Source organism: Coloeus monedula, assembly GCF_965178545.1.
Source record: "Coloeus monedula genome assembly, chromosome: 8".
Taxonomy (NCBI): Eukaryota; Metazoa; Chordata; class Aves; order Passeriformes; family Corvidae; genus Coloeus; species Coloeus monedula.
This window is the reverse complement of record NC_138788.1, coordinates 35,270,686-35,294,294: the sequence shown is the minus strand read 5'-3', so window position 1 is coordinate 35,294,294 and position 23,609 is coordinate 35,270,686. Positions and strand designations below refer to the sequence as shown.

Below are 23,609 nucleotides of genomic sequence, written 5' to 3'. Positions count from 1 at the left end.
TTCCCATTCCCGGGAATGTCTTTCCAATTCCTCTCAATTTTTTGTCAGTGCTCGCCCTTTTCTACAGTGACTTCCCCGAGGTGCGGCTGAGCGGTGACAGCGGCGGGAGGGCGGTGGGGTGGAGCCGGGGGGGGTTCATCCCGCTGGGGTCTGTGGGGGTTCTGTGACCGCAAAGACTGCTGCTTAGACTAATTCGGCAGAGGGGAGCGGAGCCCCGGTCTGAGGGACGAAGCAGCCGGTGTGAGGGATGGGGGAAGGCGGTGAAAGACCGGGCGCCGGGATGAACCCGTCCAAAGGCCGGAGCCCTCGCTCTGAGGGCCGGGGGAGCGGCGGGCGGGGCCCGCGGGCACCGCCCCTGAGGGACGCGGACGGCGGGGCTCTGGCTCGCGCGCGCCCGCCAATGGGGAGCCCTCGCGCCAAGGGGCGGTGCCGCCGCGCGGGGGCGGTGGCTGCCAATCAGCCGCGAGAGCCAATCGGCAGCCGCGATCCCTGCGCCGTCAGGCGGGCGGGGGCGGGGCGAGGAGCGGTGACAGTGGCCCGCGGCCGCATCCGCCTCTTATCCGCGGGCCCCGGCAGCCGCAGCACCTCCGGCACCTCCAGCAGCACCAGGTACGGCCCGTCCCGCCCTCGGGAGCCATTCCTGCTTCTCGCTGGGCCATCGTGCCCTGCTTCTGTCCCGCGGCCGGGGAGGCTGTAGCCGGCCCCGTCGGCAAGGCCCCGGGAATGCTGTCGCTGTGCGGGGGGCGGGGGAGGTGACAGTCCGTCCCTCCTCTGTGCCTGTGTCAGCCCCGCTTCGTGATGCCACATCCTTGCCTCTGCAGTGTCTTTGGCCGTCGCCTTGGTGGGGGGATGGCGGGGGGGATCTGGTATTTGACCCCTGGGTTTATTGCTTTTCCTTGGTTTTTTCTTGTTTTGCTGGAAAAGAGAAGGCTCAAAGAGGACCTTTTCCCTCTCTACAACTCCCTGAAAGGAGGCTGTAGCCAGGTAGGGATTGGGCTCTGCTCCCAGGTAACAAAGACAGGGCGAGAGGAAACGGCCTCAAGCTGTGCCAGAGGAGGTTCAGGTTGGACATTAGGAGGAATTTCTTCACCGAAAGGGTGATTTGACTTTGGAACGGGCTGCCCATGGAGTCCCCATCCCTGGAGCTGTCCAAGGAAGGACTGGACGTGGCACTCAGGGCTCTGGGCTGGTGACAAGGTGGGCATCGGGTACAGCTCGGACTCGATGATAGCAGAGGTCTTTTCGAACCTCAGTGGTTCTGGGACTCTGGAATTCTTGTCTGCCAGCCTGGGCCCTCAGCTGTTGTGCTGTGGTGCTCGTCTGCAGAGGTAGCTTGGCCTGTCCACGCTGATGTCCCCCTGCTTCTCCCCTCGAGCGTTCACTCCTTCGATTCAGCTGGTAAAGGCTGCAGTGCGGCACCGATTCCTCTCTGCTCTGTCCACATGAACCTGAGTGTTTTCATGTGTTTGACAATATCCCCCATTTACCTTGGGGTGTTTTTCAGTGTCAGATACATACTATTCAAGTTACTTGTGCAGTCTGCAGGCTTCTGTCTGGATAATCTTGCTCAACAGCTTAGCAGAGCTGTTCAAGTGTTTTATAGCTGTGTTTTGAGTGGTTTTTCTGTTCTGATGCAAGACCTCTTCCAGTTGCTGTAATTCCCTGGCTTCTGATTCCAGTACTGCCTGCTGCAGTGCACGTTCATATTTCTCTTCCTCACAGTTGGTGATGAGTTTGATTTTATTTCATTTTGTTTGCTTGGGGTTTTTTCCTTATTGTGCCTCTCCCCTTTCTGAAATTTCTGTTCACCTTGTCTTGCTGATCATCAAACCCAAATTTTCCCCCTTCTTTTAACTCCAGATTAATCTGTAATTCTCAACTTTACTCAGCTCTTCTCCATGTAGTCTTTCACACCTTGGCTAAAGTGATGTGGCCTCACTAGCACAGTTTGCAGGGCAATTCCCTTAGGGGAGGAAAAAGCCCTTTTAAAAAAATCTGATTAATATTTTCCAACCTGAAAGAAGTAAAACAAGAACCTCAAACTGGGGATCTGTGATTCTTCATGCAGAAAGGTACAGGGCAGATGAGAGTTTAACTTCTTTGTACCTTTCATTTCAGGAATGTCTGGAAAACCTCCAAAATATAGAAGCTTGTGATAGGATTAGCTGCTCTGCTCTGCCAGGGGCCAGGATGTCACAGACCAATTACATTTTAGGAGTTAAGCAGGTTGAAATATTGAGTGGTCAGATTTTTTTTTCTTGCACAGAGAATGATTTGGTTTTTTGTTTGCGAAATCCTTGAATAACAATCTTGAAAAGTGTTAACACAGAGGGCTAATCTTTAACAGCTGGAAACATGCCCAGAGCTGTGCAGCATTCATCTCTTGCTGTAATAGAGAATATTGACTCTTCTTTGGATTTTGGTAGACAGAGAAAACAGTCTTTTGGCTTTGGTTAGAAGTGAGGAGCAGCAAAGTAATGCCTGAGGAATCTGCTGAAAGAAATGCCTCTCTGTTCAAGGCAACACCTTCAGGGTGCAGATCTTTTCCAAAGTAAAGTAGGGATAAATCCAGGATTTAATACTTCTGTCTCAGCAAGCAGCCTGAAATAACAGCACCCTTGTGTAAGCCATCCTTGCATCCTCCTGTTGGTATTTCGTAGCTATCTTTTGGTTAGGTTTTGCAATCTGCTTTTGTTAGGTGGTATAGCAGTGTCCAGGCTGCTCAGCTCTTCAGTTTGCTGTGGAGTGTGTTACAGAGGAGGCTGCATTTGATAAGCAGAGTACTTGTGATCTGTGATCCTCCTCTGGGGATCAAACTGTCTGCCAGTTTGTGTCATGTTCTGTGAGACCAGAAAGCTGAGCTTTGAGAACTCTTGACTCTCTGCTGTTCCCTGCTGTGAGAGGAACTTCCTCAAACAGCTTTTAAAGTGCCAACTCACTTCCCCTTCTCTGGGATGTGTCTTTATATTGACTGAGGTGCAGGCATGGAGAAGAAATCAAAGTGCATTTGCCTCATGAAATCCTACCCTCAGGTTATCCCTAGATGGTGACAATACAAGGTTATGTATTCAGGGGGAATTGCTGGGAAAATACAGAGTGCTCTAATGATCATTAATATCTGACACACTCTTACTTTCCATCTATTTTTTGATCGTAGAATCCCAGAATGGTTGGGGCTGGAAGGGACCTTAAAGCTCATCCAGTCCCACCCTTGCCATGGGCAGGGAATACCTTCCACTGTCCCAGGCTGCTCCAAGCCCTGTCCAACCTGGCTCTGGGCACTTCCAGGGATCCAGGGGCAGCCACAGCTGCTCTGGGCACCCTGTGCCAGGGCCTCACCACCCTCACAGGGGAGAATTTCTTCCCAATATCCCATCTAACCCTGCCCTGTGTCAGTGTGAATCCATTCCCCCTTGTTCTGTCCCTCCACCCCTTGTCCAAATTCCCTCTCCAGCTCTCCTGGAGCCCCTTTAGGCACTGTAAGGGGCTTTGAGGTCTCCCTGGAGCCTTCTCTTTTCCAGGCCGAACAGAATGATGGTCTTAAAAATGGTACCATCAGCAAGTGCTTAGGGGTAGGTGGCAACGTTTTACAATCCAGAATACAATTTATAAGTCACAACTTTCTCTGCTTCTTAAAGCAGAGATCAGTTAAAACTAATCTTTTCATCAAATTTGTTAATAGTATCAGCTAAACATGATTTTTGTTGGGTGCTTCTTCTCAGTGTTGTATTATTTGCTTTCTGATTTTGTGACATGATTTGTCTGATGACAATCTGGTAGAAAATGGACATTTCAATAGAACAAGAAGTTTGATGAACTTAACTTTCTTACTGTAGTTTATGTAAGTACCTTGGAATTTAGGGCGCAGCGAAAAAGGGACACTTGCAGGAAAAATGATGTAACTGATTCATAGACTTGCTGAGTCACACAGTTTAGTTTTCTTTTTCTTTCTGTAAGTGTACTTTAGAATAGAAAAAACAACTTGTTTGAAGTTAATTCCCCTTTAATTTATACTTCACATAAGCTTTTTGGCTGAATTTCAAAATAGTTGAGGAACCTGGAATCCTGGCAGTAAAACCACTTCAATCGTGTCAGACATTGCTTCTGAAGTGTTCTTAGTGCTAATTATTAACTCTCTTTATTTTTTTCCCTCCAGATCTGTATCAGAATTCCTGAAGTTCATTATGCTTTCCAAGCTAACCCGCTCCCAGAACCTTGCTGTTCTCTGCCGAGGCCTTCATTCCTCGCTGAGCTCTGCCACCTCAGTTGCTCCTAAAAAAACCATTCAGGGGCCTCCCTCGTCTGATTTCATCTTTGAGCGTGAGGCGAAATATGGTGCCCACAACTATCACCCACTGCCTGTTGCTCTGGAAAGAGGAAAAGGTATTTTATTTAGGTTTTTCTTGGAGATTGTAGGTGGGGTGTGTCTGTGTAAGTGTAATGAGATCATGGCAGAATGGTTTTGACCTGATTGATTTCTAAACATTTTTTTTTGTGGTAGGATTGAGATCATTGATGAAACAAAGACAGCCAATTGTTGATTAGAGAGCAGAATCATTATGCATAAGGGCACCTGAAAAACTTGTGGTGTCTCTAAAATGATTTATCTAAACAGAGGTCTAAGTCTTGATAATCTTCAGAATAACTCAGCAAGAAAAATTTCAAGCAACTTAATTTCTTCTGTTACCTTCTATGGAGAGTTTTAATGTGAACATGAAAAGGTGCATTGGAACCTATCTTAAGTCCTTGTGGGCTGTTCATGTATTGTCACTGAATTTAAATTTACTCTGGTCTTTGATTATGTTTAAGGAGCCTTTTTTGTCCTGTGTCATCTTTATTCTGTGTACTGACCACAGGTTTGTTTTCCCAGGTGTTTACGTGTGGGATGTTGAAGGCAGAAAGTATTTTGACTTTCTAAGTGCTTACAGTGCAGTCAACCAAGGCCACTGTCACCCAAAGATCGTGGATGCTCTGAAAGCCCAGTCTGAAAAACTGGCCCTGACATCCAGGGCATTCTACAATGATGTCCTTGGGGAATATGAGGAGCTCGTCACCAAAATGTTCAATTATAACAAAGTTCTTCCAATGAACACAGGTAAAGAAATATTTTATTTCCATTTTAGTTCTTGTTTCTGAAATTCAATGGTTGTGTAACATTTTCTGCTGCATTGATGGCCTGTTCCATGTGCAAGAGTGATAATGGTGCTGCTTTATGTTTTAGGAGTGGAAGCTGGAGAAACTGCCTGTAAACTGGCTCGGAAATGGGCCTACACTGTGAAAGGAATTCCAAAATACAAAGCTAAAATCATTTTTGCAGGTATGTAGAGTGTGTGTTATGAATTGAGGTCTTGAGGATCTGGACACTGGATTGTTGGGAGGCAGCCTGAAGTCACATGGAAAGCACATCCAGTCCTCTATGCTCTTTTAATCACTTAAAGTGCAGTACTTTTAATTCCTGACTGGCTCCGTACAGAACTTTTTTGTAGATTAATTCCTCAAACCTCGGCCACACTTCTTCTAGATTGTGCAATAGGGTTAAGCTGCCCTCTTGGCTTCACCTGCCAGGGCTTTTGTTCTGCATTCTCCAGGTCTTCCAGAAATTGGCATTAACATTGGAGTCTTGATATAATGAAAGTAAAAGCAATGTTGTTAAAGTAAATATTGGACCCTGATTCTCTGTTGGGATATTTCCTTCCTTTACCTGCCTGCCCTGCTTGGCTCTGTAACAGGGAGAAGTTACCTGCTCCTGAAGAGACTGTTGGGATTTGTTAAATAGAAAAATTGTAAAAACCTATATACAATTAAAAAAAAAATCTTATATTTAGTATTTTTTGGTTATAGATAAAGCAGTTTTGTCAATGCTGATTTTGTTTAATGGTTCTGTATTTTATAAAACCTTCCAGAAGAAAGCTTACTATTTAAATACTTTTTCCCACTACATTTTATAAGTAATAATTGCATTAAAGCTGAACATTATCATTAAAATGATGTTATCTGATTTTTTTTTGATTTTTCAGACTACTAACAAAACTAAAGGAAATTATTTTGTATAATTGTCAGGTCTTAGAGTATAATTTTCTTTTGTCTTTTGATATAGCAACAGAGTGTATTTATGTCATCAATACAAAATACTAACAATTAAGAGAAGGATGCTGATAAGTTGTTAGATAACTCTTAAAATGCATCACCAAATAGGACGTGTAATGTCCTTTAAAGTGTTCTGGCTCTTTTGGCTGTTCTGGCTCTCTGGTCAGTTTTGTAACAATTTCTCCCTTTTTTTTTTCCAGCTGGCAACTTCTGGGGCAGGACAATGTCTGCCATCTCCAGTTCTACTGACCCATCCAGCTACGATGGGTTTGGACCCTTCATGCCAGGGTTTGAACTGATCCCATACAATGATCTACCAGCTCTTGAGGTATTTGACAACTTCTTGTTCTCTTGTAAGAAGTCATTTTGCAATGTCTTTTTGCTAAGTAGCAAGGAAAATCAGAAGTTTATACTTTGAAACCCTTGCTTTGACGTTAAGGTATCTGTGAGTAGACATATACAAGGAATGTGTTTGTTATAATTATGAATTGGAATGTGGGTAAATTCTGCTTTGGTTTTGATTTTCAGTTTTGCTTTAGGACATGAGAGGGAAACCACATGATCTGTTTAATTTCCTAGCAACCTTGTCTAGTGGAAATGCCCCTGCCCATGGCAAGAAGTGGGATGGGATGAGCTTTAAGGTCCCTTCCCACCCAAACCATCCTGTGATTCTATGACTAGAATTCACTGCAGTTGCAAATATTTATTTTCAGTTTCACAGCATCCTTAAAACCATGCCAGGCTGCTGTTTCACGAGCTCCTGAAATGCCACTGATTCTGTATTTCCCTGTGTTCTCTGAGATTAATCCTGTCAAGCTGTTAGGGGTGGGGGGGTGACCTTGATTAGGTACATCATTTCTGTGGGTAAAAACCTCTGTACCTGTTGGGTCTGCTTCATACAAGTGAGTGGGTTTTGGATATTGAGAGATTATAGAACAGAGCTGCTTTTCTCCTTGGAGTTGGGTTAGGGGAAGCAAAGGTTTCTCAGTGGGTTATAGCTGCAGTGTGGAAAAGCTTGTTCAGGTTTGAACCTACATCAGGCTTCCCATGGTGAAAGGCCTGCAAGTATTTAATGCCTTCATTGGAGCTGGAATTCTGCTCATGGGGCAATGCTGAGAAAAGCTGCAGTAAATTCATGCTGGGAATCATTAAATCTCTTGTGCCTCGTGGACTTCTAAACCTTTTTGAACTTGGTAGTGCAGGAATGTACCTGTGGACTTTGCTTTAAGGTAAAATTGTTCTAGAGGGGCTCCATTCTTTTTTTGCTTAAGGGAAGACTTGAGCAATTGTTTGTTTTGTATGGGGTAATACGAAACTGAGGGTGTTTCTGAGGTGATTTATGAACTGATCTGATAAACTGCTTGTCTGGGTTTGCAGTCTGCAAGGTTTGTACCTTCCCAAGCAAGCACAGCATCTGATTTTACACTGCAGTCAGTGACACAGTGTTAGAACTGAAGTGGCACTCGGGGAGAGCTGCCTGACAGGAATACTCTTCTCTTCCTTTGAGGAAGAACACCAGGGCTAGAATCAGGTTCTGCTATATGTATTTTCTATATTTGACCTGAGTAAAAGCTTTTTCTTCCTCTCTTTCCTCTCCCTACGTCCAATGTTGCAGCGGGCCCTTCAAGACCCCAACGTGGCAGCTTTCATGGTGGAGCCAATTCAAGGGGAAGCAGGAGTGATTGTTCCTGACAAAGGCTATCTCACAGGAGTGAGGGAGCTCTGCACAAAACACAATGTGAGGAATTCACTGTAACATTAAATGTTTAACATTACACACTGTGCTTACTGGTGTACCTTACAAGGTCACCCTTCTATACAAGGTATAGAACTTTATATGCTATTTAATAATTTCCCTTTCTTTCAGTGGAATAATGCAGGGATACTTCTTGTGTTTCCTCACTAAAAAGTACTTCTTAGCAGTGCACATTTTTCACTATTTTTTACTACTGTCATCGATTTAAGTTTCTAATGAATGTTCTTCAACTGCATTTATTTTAGGTTAATTTGACTTTTAATTTCTTTTCCACATTTTAAGTTCCTTGGGTCCAAAGCCAATTACCAGGGCTATCCAGGACCTTTGTTGCTGAAGTGCATAACTGCTACCAAGAACCAGTAACAATAATGGGTCACATAATGAAACACTGAAAAAAATGGTTATCAGTGATCTCTGATTTAAAAATCAGTGGTCTCTGTTCCAACAGAACTCAGATTCTTAATTTGTAAATGCTACTCATAATTCTTTTCATACCTTCAGAGGAAGACGCTGACATATTATTAATAAAGTTGTCTTCATTATTGCTGTGATACCTCAAAAAAATAATTGTATTGTTGGAACTGGGTTAGGAGTGAAAGGAATTCTCTGTTCTGTTTGGATTTTATTTCGTTTTTTAGAAGATTTTTCTTCTTCTCTTTAAAGGTTCTGTTTATTGCTGATGAAATACAAACTGGTTTAGCCAGAACAGGGAAAATGCTGGCTGTTGACCATGAAAATGTGAGACCTGACATAATTCTTCTTGGAAAGGCCCTTTCTGGTGGCTTATACCCTGTGAGTACCAAAGAAATACTAATAATTTAAAATAATACCAAATGACTCAAACATTTGTTGAATAATGGTTTGGTTTTTTTTTTTTTTTTTAGTCATTAACACTGAAAACGTGCCAGTTGGAAGAACAATAAATCTGATGTTTGTCGTACTTAGAAATTGTTGTTTGCAAGATTAGCTATGATTTATGACCAGACAGTCCAGCCTGTGAGAGAGACATAATAAAATAATGGAATACCTGATACTAACTTCATAGCTGAATAAGTGGCATTATTTCATTTGTTTGGCATGCCTGCCTGGCTGATTTTATCCTCTTGGAGTGACTTAAATTCCTGCTGATTAGGCTGGAAATTACAATGCCTTGAACTATTTTGGCCAACTGAAGGGATTTCGGAGTTGTTAAAGCAAGTATTGAAGCTTAAACTCTTGAAATAATATTCAGTTTGGAGAAATGCCCCTCAGCTGTGGTTAAAAGTTGTATTACCACTATAACTAAGTGTATTTAAGGGATTAATTATGGGATTGTCAGATCTGCTATTCCCTGTATACAGACCTGGGAATGTAAATGTAATTTATCACCATAGGCTGAAAATGATCCTTTCCTGAGTTCTGAGGGAAAGTTTGCTTCAGAGATATTAAAGTTTACTGTTCTAAATATGTGAATTTGCTGACCTTCCCATTTTAGGTCTCAGCAGTGCTGTGTGATGATGAAATTATGCTGACCATTAAACCTGGTGAACACGGATCCACATACGGCGGAAATCCATTAGCTTGCCGTGTGGCAATGGCAGCTCTGGAGGTTTGTGTGTGGGGATAAAGATCTGGAATCCAAATTAAAAAGGGAGTCATGATCTTTGCTGAAATAAATAGTATTATTTTTCATGCTACGAGTAGAAATCTAGCTTTAAATAAGAATGGAAAACTGGTAGCGATTATCTATAGATCATAAAATAGATTCTAAATTTTTTTATTGGAAATGTGTCTCAATTCCTATGTTCTTATGGTCTTAATGTCTTAAATATCAAAATAAAATTTATCTAGGGGAAGTTTCAAGGCAATTATTTAAGTTTGGTCAAATACCTTCACTAATTTCAGGAAGACATTTTGAAATTGGGTTATTTTACTGTATCAGCAGAAGCTGCTGCTCTGTAAGCTTGAGAACAGGTATGGATCTCAAACAGAAACTAAAATGTCCTGTCCAGAAGGTGCAATTCAATTATTTTGTACTTGCTTAATTGACTACATTGATGCAGGTCACACAGAAAACCTCATCATTACCCAATACACAGACTTGGAAAGACTAAGAGACTTCAGAGGTTTACTGTTTAGTTGTAAATAACAGCAAACAAAGAGCAGTCAATTTAGAATAAAATTTCCAAGAGATTATTGTTTCTTGTAAACATGAATGAGTAAAGGCTCAATACCAACCTGCTGGGACATGCAGCCTGTGCAGGGACATTGTGGCTGCAACAGCTTTTGTGTCTCAGCAGGTTCAGTGTCATTATCCACCCCTTCCCCATGGAACATAAAATAAATGCAGTGCCTTTCAACTGACTGTAGATCTGACTTCTCTTTAGGTAATTGAAGAGGAAAATCTAGCCAAAAATGCAGAAATAATGGGTAATCTGCTAAGAAACGAGCTCATGAAGACTCCCTCTAATATTGTAACTGCTGTAAGAGGAAAAGGGCTCTTAAATGCAATCGTAATTCGGGAAACCAAAGGTGAGGAAATAAAATCAACTGCACAATCACAGCATGGAAAAGTATTTTTCAACTTAAATTGTAGGTGGGGGATGGCATATAGACACGATGTTTATGTTCAGGTCATGGCTATGGTACTGTAGTACCCACTGAAAATTGATTTAAGTTACTGTGTGTCATTAAAAATATGGGGGGTTTTAACTAAGAAAGGCTGAACAATCGTTTTTAAATTATTGAACTCTTTTATGATTTGATAATGCTGAAACCTGATGGTTAATCTGCCTCCCAACAAATACCTTTGTATCTCCTCATTGGAAAAAACTGTCCACATCTGGAACACCAGTTCCTGACAGATTATGGGAGCATTGGCTGAGATTAGTTGTCTCCAGAAGAGTTAGAAGAGAACAATGAATACAGGAGAGTACAAAGAAGAAAGAAATTAATGTTAGCAAGTTTCTAGGGATTAACACCTTGAATTATATCAGAAATCTGAGTATCGAGGTACTTGATCAAGGGATAAAGTGGTGCAGGAAGATGGTGTCATTTTCCAAGATGATGTGCTGAAATCCAGGTTACATAAACATGACCTTGTCTGAAGTCCTGTCCACATGTCTGCTTACATCCTCTTTGCATGGTTCCCCTTGTAAGATTTATTTTGAAGTCTAGCTGAGTGCTAGACAAGCACTGAGCTGTGAAGGAGCAGAACTCCGTGTGCTGAGGCAAACCTGTGAGGCAAAGGGCAGCTTTGGAGCAGTGTCACTCAGTGCGGATTCCAGGGAGCTGAGTGACCTCTCCCTTTGTGAACACCCTGCATCATGTCTCTGCCAGCTGGCAAACAGCACCACGTGCTGCAGGTGTGACACCTCTTCTGCTGTGCTGGAAATGTCCTCAAAGTGCTGTTGTTGTTTTCCCTCCCTCCCGTTGCAGACTATGATGCCTGGAAGGTGTGTCTGCGGCTCCGCGATAACGGGCTCCTGGCCAAGCCCACGCACGGCGACATCATCCGCCTGGCTCCACCACTTGTGATCAAGGAGGATGAAATCAGAGAGTCCATTGAAATCATTCACAAGACCATCCTGTCTTTCTGAAAACATGGCTCTTACAGTCTGGCTGCTGACTGATCCAAGGGGGTGTGTGGAAATGTGTATGATGAAGGCCTGCTCTTGAAGCAAGCATCTCTCATTCCTTTTATCTAAGAGGACTTGACTATTAAAACATAGCTGTATCTTTAAATTATAACGGCTCTGTAGAAAATACAGAATGATTTTGAAGACTTTCCAGTCTTGGAATACTTGGAAATAAAGTTCTGTACTTACTGAACAGCTAAGTCAGAATATTTGAGGAGAGATACCTATAGAAATCTGCTTAATTGTTTTAAGTGTTGGTCAAAGTTTAAAGTGTGATTTATATATATATATTAGGTTGCCTTGCACTCTCATATCACTCTCCAAAACATGGCATTTGGCAATTTTTGCCCCTCAGCAAGATGTCTGTAGGATGGAAGCACTTATCATGGCGGGTGAATTTGTGTTTTTCACGTGCAGCTTGAAAAAAATTTTAATACTGAAGGTTTGAGAAACTGGGTGTTATGCTGGTGAACTCAAGAAGCATCGAGCTGTGTTCTGTGTGTACAATATTTTGATTGTATGACAAGAGATGCTGTTTTCAAGTGTGGCCTCAGTGTTTGGCTTTGCAATCCTGTAAAACAGATCTGAGCATATAGATCTGTTTTTACTGTTACAAAACTTTCTATCATCTGGATGTTTATATTAAAACATGCTTTGCATTATAAAAAAGTATGTTCATGTGCAATGGAAATACTCTGAGTCTTCAAAAAGAGCAAACCTCATAGAAACTTGAAGTTCTTTATTTTTCTTAGCTGGGTTTAGCTGAACTAAACCCTGATTAATCACACAGTACAAAATGTTCCCTTTGCTGAGCATAGGGGTTAAATACAGTCACATGCTCATACTGTGAAGTGGTAAACAATCCTTTGGGATTTGGAAGGCACCTTAGTTCATGAAGTGACCCAATGTGCTGGTTGGGGTGACAGAACATTTCCCCTTCCTTGCTTTGGGTGAGACAGGAAGATGTGTCACCTGTGGGTGAAGTAAGACTGATTCCCACTTGGAAAAGTCAGTCCTTATTGCAAGGACTAAGGGGTAATATGGCAGTGGGATTGTTATCCTTAGGGATAAGAGAAATGGCTGCGTGAGTCCTTACAAACACCTGGATAACCTGCAGGAACCTATCGGGGTCTGGAGGAATGGGGGTGGCAGCCCCCAGGGACAGACCCTGTATGTGGATACCGGAGGAATGGGCGTGGGGAACATGCTGCAGGGGGAATATGGGGTAGGCGGATCGGGAAGGCTGTGCCCGCCTGGCACCGCAGCCAATGGGGAAAGGAGGAGGGCACTTGGGGTCGGAGTTTGGAATAAAAGGAAGCTGCGTCCTCGGAACACTCCAGAAACTCCATCGGGGGTGATAAGGTGATTTCTCTTTCCATTCGAATAGAATTGATTTCTGCAGGGGCTCTCCTGTTTCCCTTGTGGACGCTGGCCTTTGGCAAAGTGATTTTCCTCACATTCGGAATAAGGAAAAAAATGCAGGAAGGTGTTGCCGAAGAAGTTTGACATCTTTGAAAGCTGTGCTTGTGTAACCTGATGGGAAGGAGGGAAATACCTGAGAGGAGCCACAGGGTAAACAGCATTTGCTGGGGTCCTTTCAGAGACTGAAAAGGTAAACCCCCAAAACTCTTGGCAGCACAGAAGTTTCCTTTCCTAGGGTAATGGGGCTGGCAAGGATGAAGGACATGCTCAGGTCTGTTCTCTGCCACAGCTTTGTCACTGCTTAATCGCCGAAAAGGACTGGAGAGCAGAAGATTCCAGTCTGTTTTACTGCTTCCCTGTCCTCGCTGTTAACAAGTTTTCTGCCACGTGTGTGTCGTGTTGCCACTGTAGTGCTTCTCAGGCCACAGAGAACAGGTTATTTTCCTTCTGTGCAACAGCCCTTTACGTACCTAAAGTTTGTGGTTGTTCTTGTTCCAGTCCTTACTCCTTTTCTGATTAAAGTTTGTTTTTTTTTTGTTTTTTTTTTTTTTTTCCCCCTGAGAGGTGGTATTTTCTAGAGCCCTTGCTGTTCTGCAATTCCCTGCTGCCCTGTGCCCTCTCTAATTCTCGGAACAACCAGAGAAGTTCACGTGGTTTGGGTGCTGTCCTGTAGTTAATGCCCAGTATTGTGGAGGGGTTTTTTTGTGCAAACTGTTCTGAAGAATAGCTTTGAAGCTGTTCCCCCTGTTTTTTATTTGTTGAATAAACAAGAATTGCATATAACATTCTGTGCTTTGGTCTACTGATTCTGCATTCTCTGAGATTATTTCTCTGGCTGCTGATGATCAGTTTGAGCTCAGATCTTACCCACTTTTTGGTTGCAGATTTAATAGGCCAAGACTTTTCAGAACTTGAGAATCTTTCTCGTTCTCTAGCATACCATTGCTGAATCTGAGCTTTTAATTTATCTTTTAGTTGCTTCATGAGTCCAATTTTTTTGGTAAGCTTATGAATATCAGAGTGTGTATAGCTTTTCCCAAGACAAGTCATCCTAAATTGCCCTTATTTAATGATGGGGTAATTGAGTTTTCTGTTTCAATTTGAAAGCTCTCTGGCTCTCTTAACTAAGCAAGGACCAGGGTGTGTGTCTGGAACCAGAGCTAGAGCAGACAGAGGGTTTTTATTGTTTAGTTTATTACAGTTCAATGCCAGAACAAGTACAAAATTACATGTATTACTTCAGAAGTGAAGACAGATAGCCAGGACTTCTCTTCCCAGATGCAGAGGCTGTCACCAGCTAACCTCCACTTGAGAAACAATAAAAACCGTGTTGGCAGCTGTCTGTGAGTTAGGAGGAGGAGCTGGATGGCCAAAGGGAATGTGAAAGTGCCTCTTCTTCTTCTGTGACAAAATGATAGGGTATCAGAAAGCTCGTCTGCCTTTGGAATGTTGTGTCTGTTTTGGGGGGTTGCTTTATCATGGAAAGTGGTTTTTGCGTCTTCTGGCAGTGCTAAACTGGGATTTGGCTAGTTGTCAGTGACACCGCTTAAACCTCTCAAACTCAAATATAGCTGCTTGTATAACTAATGTGCTTGTAAAACCTGTCTGTGCTTTTGTTGTCTGGGATCTTAATTAGCCTTAGAAAATTTCTTCAGGGCTTTTATTCCCAAAAAATGTAGACAACTAAAGTGCCTTTACCTGGGTGCCAGAAATCCAGTGCTCTGGGGTTTGTACTTGTTCCATGGATTGCTCAAGTGGAGGTAGCTCAGCCAAAGGCTGGTGCTGAGTAAAGTTTAATTTGAAGGAGGCCAAACTGAAAATAATCGACAAATTAGTGTAATACACATGCTGAAATGTGCAAAGAGAATACATAAGACGTCTCATAAAATGAGTTTGGGTTTTGGATCATAACTTTGTAGGAGGTGAAGAAGTGAGAAGTGCAACCTCAGAGAATGCCTTTCCTGTACCTTCCCAGTATGTTTTTTTTAAAGTTTGCATTAGCTGGAGATGCAAGTGTGGAAATGGCATTACTTTTTGCTGCTGTAATTGAAAATATTTTTAAAATGGCACTTGAAAGAGCTCTGTATTGCCTATCCAGAGGGCTTAGGTTTCTTTAGCAAGACCTATACAGCAATAAAGCTTTTTAAAAGCACAAATACGTATCTGCAGAATGTTGCTGTGAGAATTTGGCTATAAAGGCTTAATCTGTCTCCATCATATCATTCACACATATTTTTTGTGAAGTAGCTTCTGATGTTTCTTTAAATCAGGTATATGAAATGCTTTTTTAAATGAATAGTGACCCTGCCTTCAGTGCTGTGCAAACACATGGAGGTAATCCAAGCACCCCAGAGCCAAACCAGCCTTCCTGGGGCACCCAGGGCAGCCCTTGGCTTCACTGGGAGCTTTGTTTGTGGAAATAATGCCCAATTGTGCTGGCACCTGTGCACTTTGGCAAGGGAAAAGTGAGTGAGTTTTGGCGTGAAATCATTAAATATATATATTGGCATAAAAAGAAAAAATTACACTGTTTGTGGGTAAATGTAAACCAAGATTTCAGGGAACCGTGTGAAACACTAAGAGGCAAGAACCACACAGTGAACAGGGGGAGATGGGAAAACATTGAATGCAGGGGTTCCTTTTTTTGCCCTTTCCTGCTGGCAGTCTTAGGAACCATGCTTATGACATTGTCCTTGACCTGGGTTCTTTTCAGCTGCAAAAGCCATGAATTTGTGTCATCAAACAATATTTTCTAAACTTAAGTAATGTATTCTGGTAATTTTTAATAGGACCCATGTGCCTGGTAGTCATGACCGGGTAAAGAGCTGCACATCTTGAACCTGTTAAGAGTTTTCCACGATTAAGCAATCTGTTTTGTTTGTCTTTGAACAACAGTGTTGGCGGATGAGTTAAGCAGAAAAGCAGGCCTTAGTTATTTCTTTGTTCTTTTCATTTTTTTTGTTTTGTTTTGTCTACAGCTGCTTCTTCATGTTTTCCACCCTTCTGGCAGCAGGTGGAGCCAGAAGCTCGGCTTTAAACTGAGAATTTACTGCTGGGTGGAGAGTTTTTGGAGTTCGGGAGCTCCTGGGGACTTGCTTTTGGACTTTACTAATACCGAGGTGTGACACAAGCTTCACTCTCAGCTCTGGGTGCTGTCTCGGCGCATAAGTTGTGCTGTGCACTCCTGTGGCTAATCTTGTGTAAGGGGGATTGTTAGGAGAATTCCTGTGCTTCTAGTGTGGCAAATGCCCAGCAATTCTGACTGATATGGACATAGGGACAGCTGAGAGGGGAAAAAAAGAGGCTTTCCTTCTCACATCACCGAAGTAGAGCAAATGAGAAGGTGGAGGTTTGAGACAAAATTTTAAATAGGCCTTTAAACTTGTGAACTGCTTTCCCTGGGCCTCCCCATCGTGCTTCCATCCTGAGTGAGAGGCTTAACCAGTTGGAGTTGCTGTATTTGTGCAGTAAGAAGAGGTGTTCTGCTGAACATTCCCTCAGCAGGAAAAGTAGGCACGGGAAAGAATATTACTGGCACTATGAAGCAATTAAAAATCCCTTGTAGTGCCCTGGTGGGAAGCTCACGAAGCTGCTGTGTTGAGCATCACTTGTAAGGGGTCTTGAGGGCCACCAAATGCTTGAAAGTGGTAGGATTTCATGGAATTACTAAGGTTGGAAAAGACCTGTAAGATCATCAAGTCCAACCTTACTGCTTTGCTTGTCAAACATGGGAGAGCAGGAGGGAATTACCGGGGCCCTTGCAGTTGGATTGCTCAGGGCTCGAGGGAGGGCAGCTGACCTAGGCCACGGATTGGAATGCTCCTTTGTTTTTAATTTCCAGTTGAATTTGCTGTGCTTTTATTATCATCCTTATTGAATGTTATTGTGGTGCAGATAAGAGGTGACCATCAGGAATCCTCTTCAGTTGTTGTTTCCCTCGACACTTTCTGTTGCTCTGCTCAGGCTTGCTTGAAGAAATCTGAGCAGAGATTGTGCTGTCTGGAAAATCCCCAGGCTGTTATCGGCACTAGTCCAAACAAATATGGGTAGAAAGCAACTCCTACTCATTCCTGTATAAAATCCTATTAATCTGCTATAACTCAGGCTGCAGAGAAAGCCCCTCAAGAGTATTGACCGTTTGCACAATGTGCAAACCAAACAAAGGCCTGGACCTTGGATGAACTCACAGACCTTCCCCAGGTCTGACACATGGGAGACCTAATCCTCAAGCTAATACAGTCATTTGGAAGAGCTGTGAAATGAGAAAGGGCAGTAGTTACCCTGTAAACACTCCTGTTCCCTGTCTGCCATAGGTATGTCCAGCAGACACTGAGGCTGCCCTCCCTCAGATGAGCTGTGCTAGAGCCTAGTTTGGTGTACGGAATAAAACCATAGCTCAAATGGGCTGTCCTGGGAGGAATGACAGCGGTGTACATTCCATCTGGCTCTTGTTGGCAAGATGGCCAATGCCTGGTCAATGTGTTTGAAAGTTTTTGGCAGTTAGGGCTGTGCTGAAGAAGCTTGGCCTCACATGGATGTGGTGGGAGATTGCAAGTAATTTGTCATCAGAAATCATCCTAAAACCACTGAGGGAGAAGATGCACAGTAGTGCTTCCTTACATACACTTTTTTTGGGACAAGAACATCCATTTTCCAGTATCCATTAATAGTTTTTCACCTTAACAACAATCAGATATCATTAAATATGAATTACTTGGAGTTTTGGAAGCATTTCTGAATAAAGTGTGAAAAGAAGAGGATCATTAATTTCCCCCCCCGATGGAGGCAGGAAAGCTGAGGAAATCACAAAGCAGGTGAAAGCTTCAGTGATTATCCTGTGCTCCACACCTTCTTCCACCAGTGCTGTGGCAGCTCCTGCCTTCTCTGAGGATAAAAACTCTTCTTTTTGAATAGCCAGGATAAGGTGAGTCTCACAGGGACTGGCCAGCTCTGTCATCAGAGGTGGCAGCAGCAGCAACTGTACAGATGCAGAAAAACCTCCCCCCCCACACTTTTACATACCGTATTTCAGTGGTTTAATACATGGACTTTGGTCAGGACTAAATATTTAGCAGAAAATTCCTAGTTGTATTGCATTATAGATGTGTAACTGTACAGACTGTCCTTTTGTGGGGGGAGCCTCGTTGGAGCGGGTGGTTTGAGAGGCATCCTTGATTTGGGGTTATGTCATTCGCAGGGACAGGAAGCCACTGGAGGAGTACCCAGTTCTGTTCCCACTTTGTCTTCAGAAAAAAACCCAGATACTGAGTTTTGGCTGCTTACTCTGGCCTAAGGAGTTGGGGCAGTGTTAACCAGTCAATGCACATTTCCCCTGAGCAGTTCATGCTTCTTCAGCGGCTCTGGTGAGGGAAGGGAGTGGTGAGCTGTTGGGGTGGCTCAGCCCGCTCTTGGGCTGAGGCCAGGGAATGCCAATCAAACCAGGGCCATCCACCTGTGAGTTGGAGGGCGGATCAGAGGATGTCCCTGAAGTCTAGGTTACCTCCCCTTGGGTGGTTCTGGGGTGCAAGTTACCGCCCTTGTTCTGGAAAGTTTTTCGCTGTTTGGTTGTTCATTGGTTCCCTGTTGTGACTCCCGCCTCCCTTTTTTCCCCATTGGTTCTGGTCAAATTGTATTCTCCCCTTTGACTGTACCCCATTGGTTTCTTCCCTTTTCCCCACCTTGTTCCATCCCCCCCAAAAGGCTGTGCACGGTTCCCCTCGGGGCTTTTTTTGGTCACTGGACCCTCTTGCTGGTAGACTTGCTGGAACCTACACCAGAAGCCCCTCTTGCCTTCTTTGCCTCCGGGCTGATGCAAGCCAAATCCAATGGCCACCTGAGGTGCCTCCTCCGAAGAGGAGCCAGCACGCGCGTCCACCTTGCACCTTCTCCCACTGTGAAGTTGTCCATCGAGGACGCTGTGGAAGCTGATGCTGTGTCCTGTCTGCCCGAGGCCACGCCAAGGCTCGTGCTAATGAACCTCAGGTTGCGTTAGTGAGCAGTCGCACGTCACTCCTGGGGAGCTGGTGCTTGGGGAACTGCCATGACCTGTGAACAGTCACCCAGCTCCCTGCAGGACAGATGCCACTGCCCTCCTGCTGAGCACAGCACCTTCCCCTTGTACAGAACAAGGATAATCCACCTGCTTTTCTTCTGCCACCAGATTTGATGGACTAGAAGTTCTTGAGACATCAGTGAGTGTCTCTTACTCTCGGGGGGGGGGGGGTGTCCTATGCTGCCTGGCATGACAGGACCTCAGTTCCCCCTCTGGGCTCTAAGCAATGCCACAATGGAGCAATCCCTGAGTGGCACCCGATGCCCATGAAGGGTTGCAAACTTGTACACATAGCAGGATATTGTAAGGAAAAATCAAAAAGGACAGGGAAAATGAGGCTGTTGTATGAAAATAGTGGTGGACTTTGTGCCCCTGCACCAGGCTGACTGTTTTTTAGGGGAGGCTCCTGTGTGTGCATGGACCAGAGCCGTGTAATTGCGACATTTTGTATTGTCTGGACTGCAGTAAAAGCCAGGCAGTTGCTGTACAAACACAGAGCCACAGCCTTGCTGATACAGTCTTTGATCTCTCGCTCTCATCTACAGGAACAGTTCCTTCACGTCAAGGGTAAAGGCAGTGTGAGAAAGAGACTGGTATTTGCATGCAGTGCAGTCTCAGCTAGGGTTGCAGTTCCCAGCTCTGAAGTTAACCTTGGACAGCACAAAAATGAAAACAAGATTAAAGCCAAGTGGGGTGGGTGTTCCTGTGCAGCCGTTGCGTGCAGAGCAGACCATACCTGCATCTTTAAAGACATCAGGTGACAACAGAGTGACCTCTCCAAGCACAGCTGCTTCTTGCTAGCGAAGGAGCTAATGCAAGAATATAGTTTTGGAGGGCCTTGCTCTTTGTGGCCCTGTGGAGATGAATTGGGGTCATGTAATGGGGCTAAGGCCTGGTACCGCTATTCATGTCCAGAGATGGGACATGTAATGAGGCAACCTGGATGACCTTCATCCCTGGGAGGGAGAGCCCCTTGTGCTTTCAGACCTCTTATGGGGAGGGGGAGGCACCGTGGTGGGAGGCCAGGGAGTGCAGGGTGCTCAGACATGCATGGGGGGGTGGCTTTTTCCAAGCTGAAAGTCACTGCTTTGTAATTCACACAGCATAGGTTTGAGAAGGAACATTTTGGTTTAATCTAGTCCTGTGCCCATGCTGTTCTTCAGCAGGCTGGTGGGTGGTCACATGCTAGACCAATAGCAAGTAAAGTAAAACAAAACAGAAAAAAAAAGGGCTAACAACTATGGTGGTATCTGGGACTTCCTTCCCCATGTGGCGCAACTTTCCTTGTCTCATTATGGTTGGGCCAGCTCTGCCTATGCAACCATACCATGCCCTGGTGTGCCTGGAACAGATGAGATCTCAATCCAGAAATGAAAGTAAAATTACTGAACAGAGGGAGAACAAGGCCTGGGGTGAAATCTAGCGCTGTTAGAGAAGTACTGGTGCCCGCCTTGCCTGCCTCCTGAGAGAGTCCTGAGGGTCTCCCTTCTCTTGGCACAGCTAAAGTGTGGATCTTTGGAGAACATGTTTTTGCAGTTTTGTAGAAACCTGGGATGTGCTCAATATTTATCTAAAGAACAAAGAAATAATGAGGATGTGAAAATCTGGAATAGCTCAGTAAAAGGAAGCACAGGCCACTGAGGTTGCACGGAGTGATGAAGAAGCTTTGCAAAAACAGAAAGAAAGTGCTGGCAGTGCAGCAGGTCACAGAGCTCCCTCCAGCCCCACCTTCCAGGCTAGTGTTCTCTCCAAAACCTGGGAAGCATCAAAAAAAATGTACTTCCTTTGCCCAAAGGAGGTCTGGGCTGTCATCTCCCACTTCATTCCTTTCATGCCTTGATTCCTTGCTTTAATCAACCAGGTCTCGGAGTGACACTGTTGGGGCTGCCCGAGGCAGCACAGTATCCAGCTGCAGTCCTTGGCTTCAGCTGCAACAGGCAGAGGTTGGCTGCAGCAAGGAGGGAAAGCTGTCTCCTTTGCAAGGAGCGAGCCCCAAACAAAGGTGGTGTAAAAGTCTCGGCAGAGGCAAAGGATGAGACAGAGGGGTCTGTGTGTAGGTTCCAGCTGGTTTATTGCTGGTGGAAGATCCAGGGACAAAGACCAGGAAAAAGGGGAAAGCACAGCATTTTATACGGGGGTGGAACAAAGGGAAACAAGCGATGGGGATCGACTGAGGAGGAGGAGGGGAATAATCAATGGAGATCACTTAGGGGAGGGAATTACATGAGTAGACCAGTGGGGCATTGAAGAAAGCAGAACTTTCCAGAACTAATACATAAGCAGCTAGGGGAAATACAGGGGAAATACATAAACATGAACTTACACATAAAACTGGGTGGAGAGCTCCTGAACCAATAAACTTAAAACACGTAAACTAAGAACCACTAGGAACCTTGGATCTTGCCATAACAAAGGGTTGAGAATCAGACCTCAGTGTTCTGGAGGCCTGCCCACCAGTTCTCTCAGTGCTCTGCTGCTGTGGCCACTGCCACCTGAACTGCAACATCGGAGTACTCCTTATTTTCAAGATGTAACGCAAGTCCCTTTATTCTTCATTAAGGCTAAACAAGCAAGATGTGGAAATGTTTCCACCAATGTTATGACTGTGTGCAGATCTTGTTTTCAGAGCTTAGCTCTGAGAGCAGCAGCCCCAGCTTTCCCAGTGTGAGGATCCATGAGACAGTGTGTGCCCAGGTGGCCAAGAAGGCCAATGTCAGCTGGCCTGTAGCAGCACGAGTGTGGGCAGCAGGAGCAGGGCAGTGCCCGTCCCACAGTCCCACAGTGCTGTGTGGAGTGCTCCGTGGGAGGTGCTGGACTGCATTGCAGCAGGTTTCTACAGAGGAGCATGGACATCCTGCAGCCTGCTGTCAAAATGCCACAGGATTGATGGTCTGCCAGCCATGAGTGCTGAGGCCAGCAGGCCCAGCACTGCCAGCCAGGGGCTGCCGCAGGGCATTTTCCAGTCAAGGGCAGCTGCTGCTGGTGCCTTCAACAGGTCTTGAAATGGTGCTAACCCGAGGAAGACGTACGGGCCTGGTCAAGGCGTGCTGGGCACGGCAGAGGCTGTGGGTGCAGGCGGGCTGAGGAATGTGCACAGCCCACGGGAGCCGAGTGCTGCCCTGCAGGGACACTGACAGCTGCTGCTGAGGGCCAGCAAGGCCTGAAGGGCACGGCCGTGGTGCTGAGTGGCCAGGAGGGCGAGCCTGCAGAGGGGAGGGTGCTGCCAACGCTGCGGAAGAAGATCCCAGTCCCTTTCACTCGCAGTGGCCTGAAGAAAGGCCGAGTAAAATGACTGGAAAAGACGTGTGGGTTCTCCTAGTGTAAAAAACCTTTATTTCTTTTATTTCTACTCTACTTTGATGGGTGAGGGGGATGGGGGCTACGGGCTGGGCGACAGCGTGTCCTGCTGTGCTATTCATGGCCGGCAGTAGGGCTTTTTGGCCCGGCGTTGTTGCCGCCAGACACATCTCATATGAATTGGCCCAGGCTGGGAGCGGTTGTCTGTTGTGGATCCGTGGAAGAGCCATGGAGGCCTGTATGGACGTCGTGGCCGTGCTGCTTGACTGTTGATGGCCAAAGTGCCTTCAGGCAGCCTCAACACTGCCTGTTAGGAAGTGCTGGGGCTGCTGTCATCGGCACTGTGGGCTGGGCCATCATCGATCCTGCGGCGTTTTGCAGGAGGGCTGTACGTTGTCCGTGATGGTATTTCTTCCTCAGGGTAGCGCCGCTTCAAGGCCTGCCGAGGGCGAAGGAAGCAGCTGCTGTTGAGGAGCAACACATCCTGGGAGGGCATTGATAATTCCTGGCTGGAAGTGCTGGGGCTGACAAGCTCTGGTTTGCCAGTGGAGCCTGCGAAGAGGGGCAGGAAGGTCATCAGGGTGGCCACGCAGGCCGTAAGCAGGAGAGGCTCCTGTGGTAACCAGAGCTCTCCTGGAGGCAAGGCGTGCTGAAGGCCCTGCTGCCAGGCCCAGCCTGGCGCCTGTCCCCAGTGTGGGGCACGGAGTGCTTTGGTGCCTACCAGTCTCCGTGGCAGCACAGGTGTGGCACTCCCAGGAGTAGGTGCTGTTCCCCAAAGAGGAGCAGTGTCTGTGGGTGCCCTCGGCAGCGCAGGAGCTGCACAGCCTCAGTTGCCAGGGTCTGTAGGAGCAAAGGAGGTACTGGTTGTGAGGACAAAGTGCCAGAGCAAGGGATGGCCTGGCCTGGCAGAGCCCTTGTTCTTAGGTCTTCATCCCTGAGCTTGTGGGGAGATCTTAGGTCCTATTCAGAGCCCGTCTCACAGCAGGTGATGCTGGCCCCCATCTTGTAGCAAACGAAGCAGCTCTGGAAAGAGCACCGCAGCCCCCTGAGTGTCAGGACTGGGGCTTTGTGGCTGCCCTGCGTCTCTGGGCAGGGAGCAGGATGTGGGCAGTGCTGGGTTAGAGCCCACAGAGCCACCTGCACACGCGGCTCTTTGCATGTGCCAGGGCTGGGGCTTCTTTGCTGGGGAGCAGGAGGAGCTGCCTGAAGCCTCTCCTGGTGCCAAGCTCCCTGCGCCTGCTAGGTCCTCACCTTCTTGGCTGCTTCTTTGATGACGTGTCTGGTGTCTCCAACGGGAAAGTCTTCCGTGTTGTCTTGTGGGAAAAGCCCACTGGCAAGAAGCTGCAGAGCAGAGAAGGCCGGGAGCTTGTTAGGTCAG

The 23,609-nt window shown here is 45.7% G+C and overlaps 1 protein-coding gene across 1 annotated transcript; it reads left to right on the top strand.

Annotated features, from left to right (window-relative positions):
• Positions 1-506: 506 nt before the first annotated feature.
• On the top strand, positions 507-11,660 carry OAT (ornithine aminotransferase). The gene is made up of 10 exons (XM_082285681.1): positions 507-609; positions 4,157-4,383; positions 4,871-5,095; positions 5,222-5,317; positions 6,288-6,415; positions 7,703-7,825; positions 8,507-8,635; positions 9,318-9,431; positions 10,210-10,354; positions 11,261-11,660. The coding sequence occupies exons 2-10, from the start codon at positions 4,185-4,187 to the stop codon at positions 11,419-11,421; spliced, it is 1,320 nt and encodes a 439-aa protein (XP_082141807.1). The 5' UTR covers positions 507-609; positions 4,157-4,184; the 3' UTR covers positions 11,422-11,660.
• The last annotated feature ends 11,949 nt before the right edge of the window (positions 11,661-23,609 follow it).